At 39.3% G+C, this 17490-nt stretch overlaps 1 protein-coding gene across 3 annotated transcripts in view; it reads left to right on the plus strand.

Moving 5' to 3' along the window:
- The window catches only part of LOC108718405 (rapamycin-insensitive companion of mTOR-like), a 99832-nt gene that overhangs the window by 41171 nt on the left and 41171 nt on the right, over nt 1-17490 (plus strand). For 2 of the 3 annotated variants that reach the window (XM_041569517.1, XM_041569513.1), the window contains exons 4-10: nt 382-446; nt 4947-5078; nt 7278-7341; nt 11049-11175; nt 12743-12912; nt 12992-13059; nt 15921-15988. In XM_041569517.1, coding sequence (XP_041425451.1) covers nt 382-446; nt 4947-5078; nt 7278-7341; nt 11049-11175; nt 12743-12912; nt 12992-13059; nt 15921-15988 — 694 coding nt within the window. Of the gene's footprint in view, nt 1-381; nt 447-4946; nt 5079-5118; nt 5482-7277; nt 7342-11048; nt 11176-12742; nt 12913-12991; nt 13060-15920; nt 15989-17490 lie in introns of those variants that run through there. The other variant, XM_041569525.1, reaches the window with a different exon arrangement.

Raw genomic sequence — 17490 nt, forward strand, 5'->3', positions numbered from 1 at the left:
CATCCAAGGGGTTGGTGAGTAACATGTTGCTCATGAGCCCCTGGTTGGGGATCACTACTGTATAGGATGGGGTTTTAGACATTAATTTTGGTCTGAAGCCATTTTGGGGGCCAGAAATTTGTGTATTTTATCTTGCTTATGACAAATTAAATCTCAATAAAACTATCTATCATGAACACAGTTGTACGGACTGAAGTACATCTGAATTGAAAGCATTTTTTACTTTTGGGGGTGGTATAAAATGGAAAGGTCCTATAGGCTATTTTTATGTTGAGTCCATCATAGCAGTGCTCTTATCTCCAATGTGTTCTGATAGGCCGCTTGTCTAAGGGGTTACAGTTGTACAATCTCAGCCTGACCTTTTAACTTCTTGTCTTGCAGCTTCTATGCAACGTTGGCCATAATGAAGAAAAATTAGGTTTTATGTATGAAGACATTATTATATGGTAAGAGGTTTTGTATTCTTTTTAATCTTTTTAAATTTTATATTGCACATACATGTTATGCGGGAATTTAAAACTTAACAGTCAGGGCGAGGGTGAAAGCCAAGATGGAGAAAACTCATTCAGTCATTTAGCATGCCCACCAGTAGTCCTCCCATTGCATGTATATTAGGGGAATTAAAGGGGTGATTCACCTTTAAGTGTATTTTAGTATGTTATTAAAGGGGTCAGGCCCGGACTGGCAATCTGTGCGCTCCGGCAAATGCACGGTGGGCCGCTGTATTTAAAGGTGAAATGGGTCGCTTTGTGCAGTTAATCTCTAACCAGGCATGGCTGGTGGCACCAGTAGCCTTTAATCTTTCTGCCTGCTGAATTTCTCATGTCTCTCTTGCTGTCATTCTCCCTGCTAAAGCTGGCCACAGAATGTTTAAACAGGTCAAATATAGCTTATCTTCTAACAGAGTGCTCCTCTTCCGCATTGCAGTGCATGCAGCATGAGTGGACAGTTTGCATAGTATTTAACTTTGAACCTCTGTGCTCACCATCCAGTAGCACCTCCAAACAGCACTGTGTAAGGAAGAGGAGCTCTCTGTTAGAAGATAAGATATAGTTAACCCATTTTAAATATAAATAACATTCTGTGGCCAGCGTAGCCGGGAGAATGACAGCAAGGGAGACTTGAGAAAGTCAGCAGGCAGAAAGATTAAAGGCTACTGGTGCCACCTAGGGTTGCCACCTTTTTAAAATTTCTTTCCCGGCTGGCGGGGGGCAGGGACAGAAAGGGGCGGGCCGTGACGTCAAAATGGGCGGGCGTGACATCAAAGGGGGTGGGGCCGGCCATGGACACTAAAGGAACCACAAAGAAAAGCGAAGTTCAAGGGGATTGAACTTAGCTTTTTAATCGTATTACAAATTTACCGACGACTACATTGCCGGCCTTGGCAGGTATTTTACCAGCTAGGCCGGTAAGATACCGGCCGGGTGGCAACGCTAGTGCCACCAGTCGCGCCTGGTTAGAGATTAACTGCACAAAGCGGCCCATTTCACCTTTACACCCCTTTAATTTCCCTAATATACATATATACAAGTATGGGGCAAGTTTGCATAGTTCCAAAGAACAAGGCATAAATGAGGGAACACAAAGAGAAATAGAGAGGGAAGAAAGAAAAAGCACAGAAAATAAGGGTCAGGGCACATGCTCAGATTCGAGCAGTTTTTCGACAAATCTCCTCTTCTTTGGGGCGACTAATTTCCCCAAACTGCCTCCCGCCGGGTAGAATGAAAATTGTCGGCGGGATGGCACTCGGAGCGATTTGTTTTCTGAGGTCGCCCAAAGTTTCCGCGTGAGGCTATCCCGCCGGCGATTTACATTCTAGCCGCGGGAGGCAGTTTGGGTAGATTAGTCTCCTCGAAGAAGAGATTTGTTGCCGGGCGACTAATTTCCATTGACCTGAGCATGTGCCCTGACCCTAAGAGAAGCAAAAAAGTAGACAGGTGGCCAGCATCTCAAATTCTGTATGTTCAAGAATGCCCTATCTATTTTTTACCCTCTTTCTTTATTGCTTTCTTTTATCTGTTGTTTAAATTGTTTTGTTAAACATTGTTACATTTCTAGCAACATTGCAATTGGTCTTTAAAATGGGGGTCATTGACACAGGCAGCATATTTTATGGGTTTTTTTTTAATGAATTTATCTGTATGATGCATGGATTTATTGGCTAACCTTATTATTAAAATTGCCTCTAGCATCTTGCCTTTAATAAATACACTGGGGCTGATTTAGTAACAGATGCTAAATTGCACCAGAGTGTTTCCCCATAACAGCCATTTGGACCTTTACTTTAATTTTCAAGCTGTTTGATTGATTTAAGCTGGCCATAGATGTTGAGATTTTTAAAAGATCAGATCCTGATCGTGAGACCACGATCTTCTCGGAACGATTGTACGAATTTACCATCAATTAAAAAGACCAATTTGCCAGGAAAACAAAGGGGAGGTTCCTGCTTGGCCCTGCAAACATAGATAGATTGCACTGGGACCGACAAAGATTTTTTGACCTGGCCGATCAATTTCCTGACAGATGTTGGCAGAAAAATCGTAAGATGTACGATCGTTCAAATACCACTAACCGCACGATAATTTTGAAGGATTGGTCGGGCTTCCCTAAAATCGGTCGTTCGGCAAGAAGAATCGTCGCGTCTATGGGGAGCTTTATTTAGGCAACTGCACTGATGAATTATAGCACCTATGCAGTATATCAGTACTGCAATTTTTTTTATTTTAAGTATTTTGAGGATTATTTTTGTCTGCATGCATAGAGGGTTGACAAACCCACTAGGTGGACACTGATATACAAGTTTTAATTTATTTATTTTTTTTTGCCCAGGCTGCCAGTCTGGCTCTGAAAGGGGTTGTTCACCTTCAAACACTTTTTCCAGTTCAGTTGTTTTCAAATTGTTCTCCAGAAATAAAGACTTTACAATTGCTTTCTATTTTCTAATGTCGAAATGTAAAGTTTCATTTTTCACCTTTTAAGGGTCAGGGCACATGCTCAGATTTGGGGAGATTAGTTGCCCGTCGACAAATCTCCTCTTCTTCAGGTCGACTAATGTCCCCGAACTGCCTCCCACCGGTTAGAATGTAAATCGCCGGCGATATGGCACTCTGATGGCTTTGTTTACCGAAGTCGCCCAAAGTTGCCTCACGAGGAGGCTTTGGCCGACTTCGGAAAATGAAGCTCTGAGTGCCATCCTGCCGGTGATTTACATTCTAGCTGGTGGGAGGCAGTTCTGGGACATTAGTTGCCCCAAAGAAGAGGAGATTTGTCGATGGGCGACTAATCTCCCCGAATCCGAGCGCGTGCCCTGACCCTAAAGCAGCTCGGGGGGGTTGCAGTGCAGACTCTTTAACTGTTCTTAATTGATTCATTTAGTTGATACATTTCTTATCTTTGTCCCTGCTGAGCAAAATCCATGAGTTTCATTAAAGGCAGCTGTTAGAATTGATACAATAGTTCCTAATACTCCAGAGATTATGTATCAACTAATGGAGCAAATTGTAACCGTTCAGAATCTGCACCTGGATCATTCAACTGCCAGACTGAAACACCAGAGACAGGAACATTCAATTTTAGACTTCAATTTTGGAAAATGAAACATGGAAAGCAATTGAAAAAAAGTCTTGATTTCTGGTTGACTATCCAAAAAAAAACTAAACTGAAAAAAAAGTGTTTGGAAAGGTGATGGTCGATTCAAAGCAACTTTTGAAAATGGGGGCCACTGACCCCATCTAAAAAAAAAAAAATGCTCTGTAAGGCTACAACTTTATTATTATTGCTACTTTTAATTACTCATCTTTCTATTCAGATTCCAGTCTCTTATTCAAATCAATGTATGGTTGCTAGGGTAATAACTATGGCAACCAAATTACTGAAATTACAGACTGGAGAGCTGCTGAATAAAAAGCTAAATAACCCTAAAAAATGAAAAACCAATTACAAATTGTCTCCGAAAATGACTCTCTACATCATACTAAAAGTTAAATCAAAGGTAAAACAACCCCTTTAAAGGCACTGTTTGCAATGCTGCTTTGTGGAGCAGAGATTGGGGATTGTAACTTGTTTTTGCCATAGGCATAAGATCACATGTTGTGAGCAAACAAGATCTGTCCACTCTTATGAGTTCATTCTATCTGAATGTCAGCTGGTGTAACTGAACCAGTGGCAGTAAACACCCCTAGATATAAAGGAAGCCTTGTGTTTCAGTTCTATTTACACACATCTCAACAGATTGACAGACATTTTAGCTTCATATTGTAATTTGTAATACAGGTATGGGATCAGTTATCCAGAAAGCTCAGAATTACGGAAAGGCCATCTCCCATTGACTCGATTTTAATGAAATAATCTACATTTTTAAAAATGATTTCCTTTTTCTCTGTAATAATAAAACAGTAGCTTCTACTTGATCCAAACTAAGATATAATTAATACTTATTGGAAGCAAAATCAACCTATTGGGTTTATTTAATGTTTACATGATTTTCTAGTAGACTTAAGATATGAAGATCCAAATTACGGAAAGATCCGTTATCTGGAAAGCCCCAGGTCCCAGGCATTCTGGATAACTGGTCCCATACCTGTACTAAGATATAATTAATCTTTATTGGAGGCAAAACCAACCTTTTGGGTTTATTTAATGTTTACATGATATTGTAGTAGACTTAAGGTAGGAAGATCCAAATTACAGAACGATCTGATATCTGGAAACCCCCTGGTCCCAGGCATTCTGGATAACAGGTCCCATACCTGTATAGTCAGACTCTTGAACATGCTATCTGAGTTGGCTAGCTTCATGAAAACAGTTGAAAGGCACTTGACTGTTATTAAACTACAGTATATGGAATGTTTCACTGTCCTGAAGCAGAGTGTGTCTGTAGAGTTCCTGTAGATGATGCTATGTACATAATAATGCTTATAATAACTGCATTGTTCTTATTATTGCAGTTTGCGATTAGCTTTGTTAAATGAAGCAAAAGAAGTGCGAGCAGCTGGTCTCCGGGCTCTTCGATATCTTATCAGAGATTCCAGTATTTTACAAAAGGTGCTGACTTTGAAAGTTGATTACTTGATAGCCAGGTATGTATATCCTTGTTAAAAATAAGAACACAGTTGTAGATATTTTACATTTATTACTAATATTAATGTGTTAATAGAATTATTGGCCATAATAATATTAAAAAAAGATATTTTGTTTTAAAGAAGATCGAAATCCAAAAAAGGTAAACATACACAGGGCGCAATTTTGCATTTTAGATTCATATGCTCTTTTTAGTGGTTGTGTATTTACATTTTAGACTGCTAATCAGGGGTGCTGCGATCATCTTCCTTATTCAAATTTCCCGGGGCAGACGCTTGCGCAGTAGAACAAATTAAATTACTTTTTCGTTAAAGTTTGGGTTTTCGTGCTACTATGCATGCGCACCCACAAGAAGAAAGAAGAAGGAAGCCGATCGCTCAATGGTACTCGCTGGGGTTTCACGTAAGTATATGCGATCACTTGGGGGTGACTTAATTTTCACACCCCAAGTAAAAAGACCTTTTGTTCTCCCTTAAAGTTATGAAAATATAATGTGCTGTTACGCTGCACTGGTAAAACTGCTGTTTGCTTTAGAATCTCTACTATAGTTTATTCAAACAAGCTGCTTTGTAGCCATGGGGGCAGCCATATAAAGCTGAAAAAGGAGCAAAAGCACAGGATACACAGCAGATAGATAATCTATGTAATATACAATGGGATTCTTCAGAACTTATCTGGTATCTGCTGTGTATCCTGTGCTCGAATGGCTGAGTGTTTCTGAAGCAAACACACCAGTTTTACCAGTGCAGGGCAACACTACATTATATTGTCATTCCTCTCACTAAGCTGTGCAAGATGCTGGCTGGAAAAGTTTAACCCAAATGAAAAAAAATAAATCTACAAAAATAAAAAGCGCCCGATTAAGGGTGTTTCTGGCACACTTTTTAAATACAGTTGAACTGAAAAAAAGTGTTTTCCTTTAAAATAATGTGGATGTTATGGACACATTTTTAAATGTTTGCAGGGTGCAGTTGTCACGGACCAGATACTGAACCTGCTTCCCTCCAGTTAACTATGACAGCTTCAGTCTCTCATCTCACTGGTAGGCACATTTCCCCTTTGTGTAGGAGTGAACTACTTTTTGATTGGATATGAGCAAGGGGTACAGAATTCTTCCTTCTGCCAGTTGAAGAGTAGGTGACTCCTGTGCAAAGGGAAAATGTACCATTGCGTTCACTGTTAGAAGGAAACAATGAAGCTGTCAGCATGGAATGGTTAGAAAGTTTGCTTCTAAGGGCAGAGACATGCTCAGATTCGGGAAGATTTAGTTGCCCGGCAATAAATCGCCTCTTCTTCGGGGCGACTAATTTCCCCCGAACTGCCTCCCGCCGGTTAGAATCTAAATCGCCAACGTGAGGCAACTTCGGGCGACTTTGGAAAACGAATCGCACAGATTGCCATCCCGCCGGCGATTTACATTCTAGCTGGTGGGAGGCAGTTGGGGGAGATTAGTCTCCCCGAAGAAGAGGAGATTTGTCGCTGGGCGAATAATCTCCCCAAATCTGAGCGTGTGTCTCTGCCCTTATAGTGCTCACATACAAATACAGCATTTCTGCATGTGATAGGAGAGAAGAGGTGAAGGACAGAAAAAGAAAAGGGGCTAGAGGTGGATAAAGGGGGGCAGAAATAGGTTATTGGTGATATAGCTATGGGATCCTTTATCCGGAAACCAGTTATCCAGGAAGCTCCGAATTACAGAAAGGCCGTCTCCCATAGACTCCAAATAATCCACATTTTAAAAAAAATATTTCCTTTTTCTATGTAATAATAAAACAGTAGCTTGTACTTGATTCCAACTAAGATATAATTAATCCTTATTTGAAGCAAAACCAGCCTATTAGGTTTATTTAATGTTTACATGATTTTCTAGTAGACTTAAGGTATTAAGATCCCAATTACGGAAAGAAAAACCCCAGGTCCCGAGCATTCTGGACATACAGGTCCCATACCTGTATGTGCTGGAAAAAGTACAGCAGCTCCATGTATTGATACTGACAAACAAATGCCTATATTTCCTTTAAGGCAAAATCAGTTTGAACACAGACTATTTTGAGCAGTTTATTGCTCATGGCATTTTGAATGTGTTGAATGCATTTTATTTACAGAACTTTGACATTTTGGAAATCTAAATAGGGACAGGTGGAAGGTAGGCAATAAAAGGGATTTAACACTTTATCACTTTTTCTTATTATCTCCAGGTGCATAGATATACAACAGAGTAATGAAGTTGAGAGGACGCAAGCGCTTCGGCTAGTCAGAAAGGTACAGTAAACAGTGCGGTATTTGGGGCCCAGAGACAATTTCCATAGAGATGGTACTTATACAGTGCAACTTCAAAGCATTCATTTTAAATGGGCAATTATGGTAGAGACAGTTTGTTTTATTTTTTATTTTGTGGATGTTTTATTTGACTTGCTTCATTGTGACATTGAAAATTCTGTCTGCTTGCTCACTGCGGTAATCAGAAAGCTGATTAAAGGGGCTGCTCGCCTTTAAATTAACTTTTAGTATGACGTAGAGAGTGATCTGAGAACATTTGCAGTTTTTTTTTATATATATTTGTCCTCCATTTATTTATTTTTTTATTCAGCAGCTCTTCAGTTTGCAATTTCAGCAACTTGGTTGCTAAGGTCAGATGGCAATAATAAAATTCCCTTATAAATGCCCTTGGACTGAACAATAACATGAGTGTTATGCCACCCTACCAGCTCCAGACCATTAACAGTCAATGGCTTTATTAGTCTCTATAGTAAAAACTCAGCTGTCATGTCGTGTTTAGAATACGTAGAGTATGTGTTTAGTATGATGTAGAGAGTGATATTCTGAGCCAATTTGCAATTGGTTTTCATTTTTTATGTATGGTTTTTGAGTTATTTAGCTTTATATTCAGCAGCTCTTCAATTTGCAATTTCAGCAATCTGGTTGCTAGGGTTCAAATTACCCCAGCAACCTGCATTGATTTTGAATAAGATTCAATACCAAACAGATGGACGGCACTCCATTCAGTGAAATAGCAAATTTATTGCAAGGATCCAACGGCCTACGCGTTTCATGATACAATCCCTTAATCATAGGCCTATGATTAAGGGATTGTATCCTGAAACGCGTAGGCCGTTGGATCCTTGTAGGAGCCTGCAATAAATTTGCTATTTCACTGAATGGAGTGCTGTCCATCTGTTTGGTATTGAATCTACGTGGAGCGGGGGGGGGACCCTGCGGACTGAGCATCAAACAGGGATAGAAAGGAGCAGCCAATGGGAGGGTGAGCTTTGAGCGGTTTATTCGGTTTGAAATTGGGGATTTTGAATAAGAGACTGGAATATGAATAGGAGAGGCCAGTATAGAAAGATGAGTAATAAAAAGTAACATTAACAATACATCATTTGGTTTTGGATGGGGCCAGTGAGTTAGGGGGTTATTTATCAAGGTCCGTATTTCTAATATCAAACTTCGACCAACTCCAAATTCCCGGATTGATACATTTCTCAGAAGCATCTCTGGAGTATTAGCAACTGTTGTATCAATTCTAACAGCTGCCTGTAATGAAACTCAGGGATACTAAATGTATCAATTTAGAACAGTTTACAGGGTCGGCGACCCCCCTCCCCACCAGAGCTGCTTTAAAATGTGAACAATTACACTTTACACTTCAATATTAGAAAAACAGTGACATGTAGAAAATAGAAAGTAATTGGAAAAATGTGTTTTTTCTGGTGACCTATCTGAAAACAACTAGTTGTTTGAAGGTGAGCAACCCCTTTAAGTCTACTAGAAAATTATGTAAACATGAAATAAACCCAATAGGCTGGTTTTGCCTCCAATAAGGATTAATTATATCTTAGTTGGGATCAAGTACAAGCTGCTGTTTTATTATTACAGAGAAAAAGGAAATCCTTTTTTACAATTTGGATGAAATGGAGTCTATGGGAGACAGCCTTTGTGTAATTCAGAGCTTTCTGGATAATAGGTTTCTGGATAACTGATCCCATATCTGTGATGCTATCCTGCACATGAAAGTGAAACCTGTTGTGTGTGGCACCTCCCAGCCAACGTTACTTTCCTAAATAATTCTCCTTGCTTTGCACATCCAGCATCAAGTGTTGCGTATATAAGCACACACACACGCACTATTGCTGTCATTCTCTTGTGCCTATGCAAGTCCTCAGCTGATCTTTGCTTCTCATCCAGTTGATCATGCACATTCTATGGATGCCGTGCATTGCCAGCGTGACTGTCCCTTTAACTCATGCAACGTGCTATGATTCCTCTTTCTAATAAAAGCACATGTACGCACACTGTGAAAATTAGGCTGTTGCACCCACTACATCTGCTCTTTTACTATTCTGACTGCTTGGGATGCCGAACATTTCCGTGTGACTTAAAGGGCTGGTTCACCTTTAGGTTAACTTTTAGTATGTTATAGAATGGACACAACTTTTCAATAAGTCTTCATTATTTATTTTTTATAGTTCATAAATTATTTGCCTTTTTTTACTCTGACTCTTTCCAGCTTTCAAATGGGGGTCACTGCCCCCATCTAAAAAGCAAATGCTCTGTAAGGCTACTAATTTATTGTTATTGCTACTTTTTATTACTCCTTTAGATTCAGGCCTCTCCTATTCATATTCTAGCGTCTCATTCAAATGACTGCATGGTTGCTAGGGTAATTTGGACCCTAGCAACCAGAATGCAGAAACTGCAAACTGAAGAGCTGCTGAATAAAAAGCTAAATAACTCTCAGAATATCACTTTCTACATCATACTAAAAGTTATCTCAAAGGTGAACAATCTCTTTAAGATCTGTGTTAAAATTATCTTTGCAGCTGGAAACACATTTTAGAAGAAAATTATATCTATATTTACTCCCTTTACTCCATATATCATCGTTCGGTTATGTTCATGCCATGAGTAACAGGCATGCCTAAGGAGGGTGGGTGTGTGTGTGTGTGTATATATATATATATATATATATATATATATATATATATATATATATTCTAGTCTCTTGTTCAAATCAATGCATGGTTGCTAGGGTAACTTAGACCCTAGCTACCGGAATCCTGACATTGCAAGAGCCGCTGAATAAAAAGCTAAATAACCACAAATAATAAAAAATGAAAAGCAATTGCTCACTATAATATCACTCTCTACATCATACTAAATCTTAGCTCAAAGGTTAACAACGCCTTTAAGTGGGATATATTTTTACGCAGCTTAAGACATTGAGATATTTTAAAGGGCAACTTTAAGTCTGTGTCATAGAGCAGTTTTATGTGTCAGACTATACAGCAGTCATATGATAAATGAAGTATCAAAGCTAGTGTTTTGGCTGTGCCCACTCTGTGTCTTGACATTTTTGCTTAGGCCATTCTCCCAGCAGCCCGTCACATCATTAACACTGAACAAAATGGCAAAGTGGACCATTTAGGGTTGCAAAAATCCGTGGCCTTACATTTTGGATTCGGCCAGGATTCAGCCTTTTTCATAGGATTTGGACGAATCCTTGTGCCTGGCCGAACCAATTCAGAATCCTAATTTGCACATGTAAATTAGGGGCGGGAATGTAAATCACATTACTTTTCATCACGATACAAGGATTTCCTGCTCCTAATTTGCATATGCAAATTAGGATTCTGTTCGGTATTCGGTCGAATCTTTCACAAAGGATTCTGGGATTCGGTCAAATCCCAAATAGTGGATTTTGTGCATCCCTAGTTTAATTATTGTTTAAATGCTTTTTTAGTAGACTGTAACTTTTCTGTACTCAAATTACAGAAAGATCCCTTATCCAGAATGCCTCAGTTCCCAAGCATTCTGGATAATCAATCTCATACCTGTACTGAGCAAAGTTTGCCCATGCTTCCCTATCTATACTGGCTCAAATTAACTTTCTAGAGCCCTAAACTATAATATAATAAATATGATAACTTTTTGTCTTATAACCCTTTCTTGTTTTTTTTTTTTTTCAGATGATTACTGTGAATGCTTCCTTATTTCCTAGCTCCATAACCAATTCCTTAATAGCCGTTGGAAACGATGGCCTTCAGGAGAGGGACAGACTGGTGCGAGCCTGCATTGCTATATTGTGTGAACTAGGTTAGTGCCTTGCTTGGGTCTGCTCACATTGTTCTACATAGAGGAGTGCAACATTTCCATACATAACATTCACATGCACCCTGCCCTAAGGACTCTTTCCACTTTTTTTGTTACAAATTATGCTTTAAAGGAGAAATAAACCCTAAAAATTCATATGGCTAAATGCCATATTTTATATGCGGAACTTATTGCACAAGGCTAAATTTTCAGCTTGTCAATAGCAGCAATGATCCAGGACTTCAAACTTGTCACAGGGGGTCACCATCTTGGAAAGTGTCTGTGACACTCACATGCTCAGTGGGCTCTGATTGGCTGTTGAGAAGCTAAGCTTAGGGGTCGTCACTAATTATCCAGCAGAAAATGTGGTTGTTCTGTAATATAAGCTGATGCTACAGGGCTGATTATTAAATTCTGATGCTAATTGCACTGGTTTATGTGCTGCCATGTAGCAAATATAAGTGAGGGGCGAAACTGTTTCGCTTCGCCAAAAACTTGGCGAAACAAATTGAAGTCAGTGGACATCAAAATAATTTTGATGCGAGAGCCAATTTTTATATGCGCGACTATTTTGTCCAAATGCAATATAAGTCAATGGGCGTCTGAATTTTAACTTTTCTTCATTGTTTTCATTCATTGTTTGAGGGGTATAGTTTTCCTTTAAAAAGGCCACCACTGTGGTTGGGGATGGGTCAGGAGCCCTGTGCTAATGTGATATAAGTTAAAGGAAAACTATACCCCCAAAATGAACACTTAAGCAACAGATAGTTTACATCATATTAAGTGGCATAATAAAGAATCTTATCAAAACTGGAAAATATTTTTAAGTAAATATTGCCCTTTTACATCTCTTGCCTTGAACCACCATTTCGTGATGGTCTGTGTGCTGCCTCAGAGATCACCTGACCAGAAATACTGCAGCTCTAACTGTAACAGGAAGAAGTGAGGAAGCAAAATACACAACTCTGTCTGTTAATTGGCTCATGTGACCTAACACGTATGGTATGTTTGTGTGCACCGTGAATCATACGATCCCAGGGGGCTGCCCTTATTTTTTAAAATGGCTGTTTTCTATTTAGGATTGCCCAATGGCACATACTACTAAAAAATTATATTATTATGAAAATGGTTTATTTACATGAAGCAGGGTTTTACATATGAGCTGTTTTATGCAATATATTTTTATAGAGACCTACATTGTGAGGGTTATAGTTTTCCTTTAAAAGGGCCACCATTGTGGTTGGGGATGGGTCAGGAGCCCTATGCGAATATGGTAAAAGTTAAAGTCTTAGAATTGGGAGAATTCTTTCTTTTTTTTTTTTTCTTTTAACAAATATTTGACTCGTCATCAAATCCATTTTTTACACTGGGTGCATTTAGCTTAACCCAGCCAAATTGCTTGGGTTTTTGATGATCCAACCCAGTAAAATCGAATGACTGTAAGAGTTTGAATCCAGTGTAGTTAATTTCCAGAAGATCCTTTGATTCGTCCAACATCGGCTTTGGTGCCGTCTTAAAACTTGGTCATCAGAGTGTAAATCTTTTTAATTTTGTTTTTCTTGATCCCTAGCACTTCAGAACCCAGAAGTGGTGGCGCTGAGAGGTGGACTGAGCACTATCCTGAAAAATGTGATTGACTGCCAGCTGAGTCGCATCAACGAGGCTCTCATCACCACCATTCTGCACCTTCTTAATCACCCAGACACACGGCAGTATGTGCGCGCTGATACTGAATTAGAGGTGGGCACTGTTATAATGACCTGCTGATTCTCCTCTGTGTCACCAGCAGAATTGCTAATATTTATTCATTTGTTTGTAGCAAATTCTAGCACCATACACAGATTTTCACTACAGACACAATCCAGACACTGCTGAAGGACAGCTGAAGTAAGTAACCTTGTTGCCTTCATTTCTTCATGTGTCTCTAATTTTTATGTGGGCGTGTGTGTCTTTTAACGCATTGTATTGAATTCTTTAAGAAGTTAAGGTATTCTTCCACCCAAAAACAGGTTTTTTTACATAATAAAAACAAATGTAATGCTTAAAGGAACAGTTCAGTGTGAAAATAAAAACTGGGTAAATAGATAGGCTGTGCTAAATAAAAAATGTTTCTAATATAGTTACCGTATATACCCGAGTATAAGCCGAGTTTTTCAGCATCCAAAATGTGCTTAAAAAGTCTACCTCGGGTCAGCGGTACCGACCCGAGTAGCTGAGATTGCAGTCACTTTTAATCATTCCTATACCAACAGTTCACTTGGGGAGAGACTGCAATATCCCACAATGCTCTCTGTTGGTTATATGAAAGAATAACAGTGACTGCAATATCACACAGCGCCCTCTGTTGGTTATATAAAAGAATAACAGTGCGCCCTCTGTTGGTTATATGAAAGAATAACAGTGACTGCAATATCACACAGCGCCATCTGTTGGTTATATGAAAGAATAACAGTGCGCCCTCTGTTGGTTATATGAAAGAATAACAGTGACTGCAATATCACACAGCGCCCTCTGTTGGTTATATGAAAGAATAACAGTGCGCCCTCTGTTGGTTATATGAAAGAATAACAGTGACTGCAATATCACACAGCGCCATCTGTTGGTTATATGGAAGAATAACAGTGACTGCAAAATCACACAGTGCCCTCTGTTGGTTATATGGAAGAATAACCGTGACTGCAATATCACACAGCGCCCTCTGTTGGTTATATGAAAGAATAACAGTGACTGCAATATCACACAGCGCCATCTGTTGGTTATATGGAAGAATAACCGTGACTGCAATATCACACAGCGCCCTCTGTTGGTTATATGAAAGAATAACAGTGACTGCAATATCACACAGTGCCCTCTGTTGGTTATATGAAAGATTAACAGTGACTGCAATATCACACAGCGCCCTCTGTTGGTTATATGAAAGAATAACAGTGACTGCAATATCACACAGTGCCCTCTGTTGGTTATACGAAAGATTAACAGTGCGCCCTCTGTTGGTTGTATCAAAGAATAACAGTGACTGCAATATCACACAGTGCCATCTGTTGGTTATATGGAAGAATAACAGTGACTGCAATATCACACAGTGCCCTCTGTTGGTTATATAAAAGAATAACAGTGACTGCAATATCACACAGCGCCATCTGTTGGTTATATGGAAGAATAACGGTGACTGCAATATCAGACAGTGCCCTCTGTTGGTTATATGAAAGATTAATAGTGACTGCAATATCACACAGCGCCCTCTGTTGGTTATACGAAAGATTAACAGTGATGGCAATATCAAACAGCACCCTCTGCACATGGTAGTGGGACAGTGGGACAATGCACACAGTAATCCGTTTGGCAATTCTCTGTCACCATCAACTTTGCAAAGAAGTCCGGTTGATCGCTGAGGGGGTCGCTTTGGCAGAATGTGCGCTGCTGGGAGACAGGGCTGTAGTTGTGTCTAGGCTTATACTAGAGTCAATACGTTTTCCCAGTTTTCGTAGGTAAAATTAGGTACCTCGGCTTATACTCGAGTCGGCTTATACTCGAGTATATACGGTAGTCAAAAATGTAATGAATAAAGGCTGGAGTCACTGGATGTGTAACATAATAGCCAGAACACTTCTTCCTGCTTTTCAGCTCTCTAACTCTGAGTTAGCCAGTGACTATAAGAGGGGCCACATGGGACATAACTGTTCAGAGAGTTTGCAATTGATCCTCAGCATTCAGCTCAGATTCAAAAGCAACAGATATGACCCATGTGGCCCCCCTCAAGTCTCTGATTGGTTACTGTCTGGTAACCAGGGTAAACAGTCAGTGGAATCCAAGAGAGCTGAAAAGCAGGAAGTAGTGTTATGTTACACATACAGTCACTCTAGAATTTATAGATTACATTTTTGGCTAATTAACTATATTAGAAACATTTTTTATTTTGCACAGCCTATCTATTTACCCAATGTTTATTTTCATGCTGAACTATTCCTTTAACCTTACTACTAGAAAATCATGTAAACATTAAAGGAGAAGGAAAGATTCTGAAGCAGTTTATTGCCCATAGATAAGACACAATAGTGCAAGCTAAGTGTTCTCTATTTGTTTAGGATAGCAGCTGCCATACTGGCTTGGTGTGACATCACTTTCTGCCTGAGTCTCTCCCTGCTTGCTCATAGCTCTGGGCTCAGATTACAGCAGTGAGGGGAGGGGATGAGGAGAGGAGCAAACTGAGCATGCTCAAGCCCTAGCCTTGGAGGTTTGGAGCGGCATTACTTTGAGGGATTACTGTGTATTTATATAGACCTTTCAGATAATGCTTACTTAAATATGCTGGTTTTGCTTCCAATAAGGATTAATTATATCTTAGTTGGGATCAAGTACAAGTTACTGTTTTATTATTACAGAGAAACCATTTTTAAAATTTTCTATTATTTAGATAAAATGGAGTATATGGGAGACAGCCTTTCTGTAATTTGGAGCTTTCTGGATAATGGGTTTCCAGATAATGGATCCCATACCTGTACTTGATCCCAACTAAGCTGCATGAATCCATATTTTCAAGACAATCCTATTGGGTTTATTTAATGTTTAAATCGTTTTTAGTAGACTTATGGTATGGGGTTATACAGAAAACCCTAGATCTCAAGCATTCTGGATAATAGATCCTATACCTGTACCTTATATGTGGTCTGTCTCGCTCCAAATTCAACTAATGTAAGATGTTTGTTCATGTAACAGGTAATGATTCTCATCTTTGAACTTTTTTTTAGAGAGGATAGAGAAGCCCGATTCCAAGCAAGCAAACTGGGAATTGTAGCAGCATTCCGTTCATGGGCAGGTTAGTGCCTATTTTCTATATTTTAGCTTTATTACACTTGCCAGTCATAAGTGATTTGCATTTTATTCCACCGTCTGAGGGTGATTTAACATTCAGTGTTATGGGCTACAGAATTGCCATTGTAAGAATAAATTATATGAGAAACACAAAACAGTAATTACAGAATTTAAGTAAAATACCACTGTCAGTGACTATGCCATACACTATTTCTAGATATCAAATGTCTTTAGGCTGATTAATACAATTTTGGATTCTGCAATAAAACGCCACGTTAATCTAAAAATTCTTTGATAGCTTTATTTTTATACCAACTAGTTAAAACATGCTCTTGGGAATGCTGCAGGGTGAAATGATACTTACGAAAGGGTGTTGCTGTAAATTAATATTGAGACTCTTTTTAATACTGCTTAAAGGAACAGTAACATAAAAAAATGAAAGTGGTTTTGAGTAATTAATAAATGATGTAGTATTACCCTGCTCTGATAAAACTGGGGTGTTTGCTTCAGAAAGATTATTATAGTTTATATAAACAAGCTGGTGTGTAGCTATGGGGGCAGCCATTCAAGCACAAGACAAATAGTTGATAAAAGATCAGATTTGTAGAATCTCATTGTGTACTATAGAGCTTATCTGTTATCTGCTCTGTAACCTATCTTTTCTCCTTCGGCCTTGAATGGCTGCCCCCATGGCTACACAGCAGCTTGTTTATATAAACAGTAGTGTTTCTGAAGCAAAAAAAACAGTTTTACTATTGCAGGCCAACAGTGCATTACATTATCATTAATTTAATATACTTTAATTTGTGTTACTGTTCCTTTAAAGATCACCAGCTTGAAAGTAGGGATGCACCGAATCCAGGATTCGGTTCTGGCTTCGGTCAGGATTCTGCCTTTTTCAGCAGGATACGGCTGAATCCTTCTGCCTAGCCGAACTGAATCCTAATTTGCATATGCAAATTAGGGGCAGGGAGGGAAATGGCATGACTTTTTGCCACAAAACAAGGAAGTAAAAATGTTTCCCCTTCCCACCCCTAATTTGCATATTTTGCAAAGGATTCGGCATTTCGGCCGAATCCAAAATAGTGGATTTGGTGCATCCCTACTTGAAAGTGCACCAATATTGTCCAGCTAAATTTTGTTTTACAAATGGAGATCTAATGCTTGGGAATTTTTCAGATCAGATTTTCTTCCTTGTTTTCAGTGATGTCATAAGAAAACAGACAAATTAAATTGAAAGGGGGCTACATTGTGCTGCCAACCCAGAGACTTGATATGCCCCTTGCAAGTCATGGTCCTTGATGTAATTTTTGTTGCCTTGACAGCTACAGTGGGGCTCATTTAAAAATGCTGATCAGATTTGCTCCAGGGCAGTAACCCAAAGCAACCAATCAGTGATTAGCTTTTCTCAGCTGGCTGCAGGTTGAGCAGTGAAAGCAAACATCTGATTAGTTGCCATGGGTTACTGCCCAGGTGCAAATTTTCCCCGTGTTTATAAATTAGCCC

The sequence above is a fragment of the Xenopus laevis genome, chromosome 1L (assembly GCF_017654675.1).
Source record: "Xenopus laevis strain J_2021 chromosome 1L, Xenopus_laevis_v10.1, whole genome shotgun sequence".
Lineage (NCBI taxonomy): Eukaryota > Metazoa > Chordata > Amphibia > Anura > Pipidae > Xenopus > Xenopus laevis.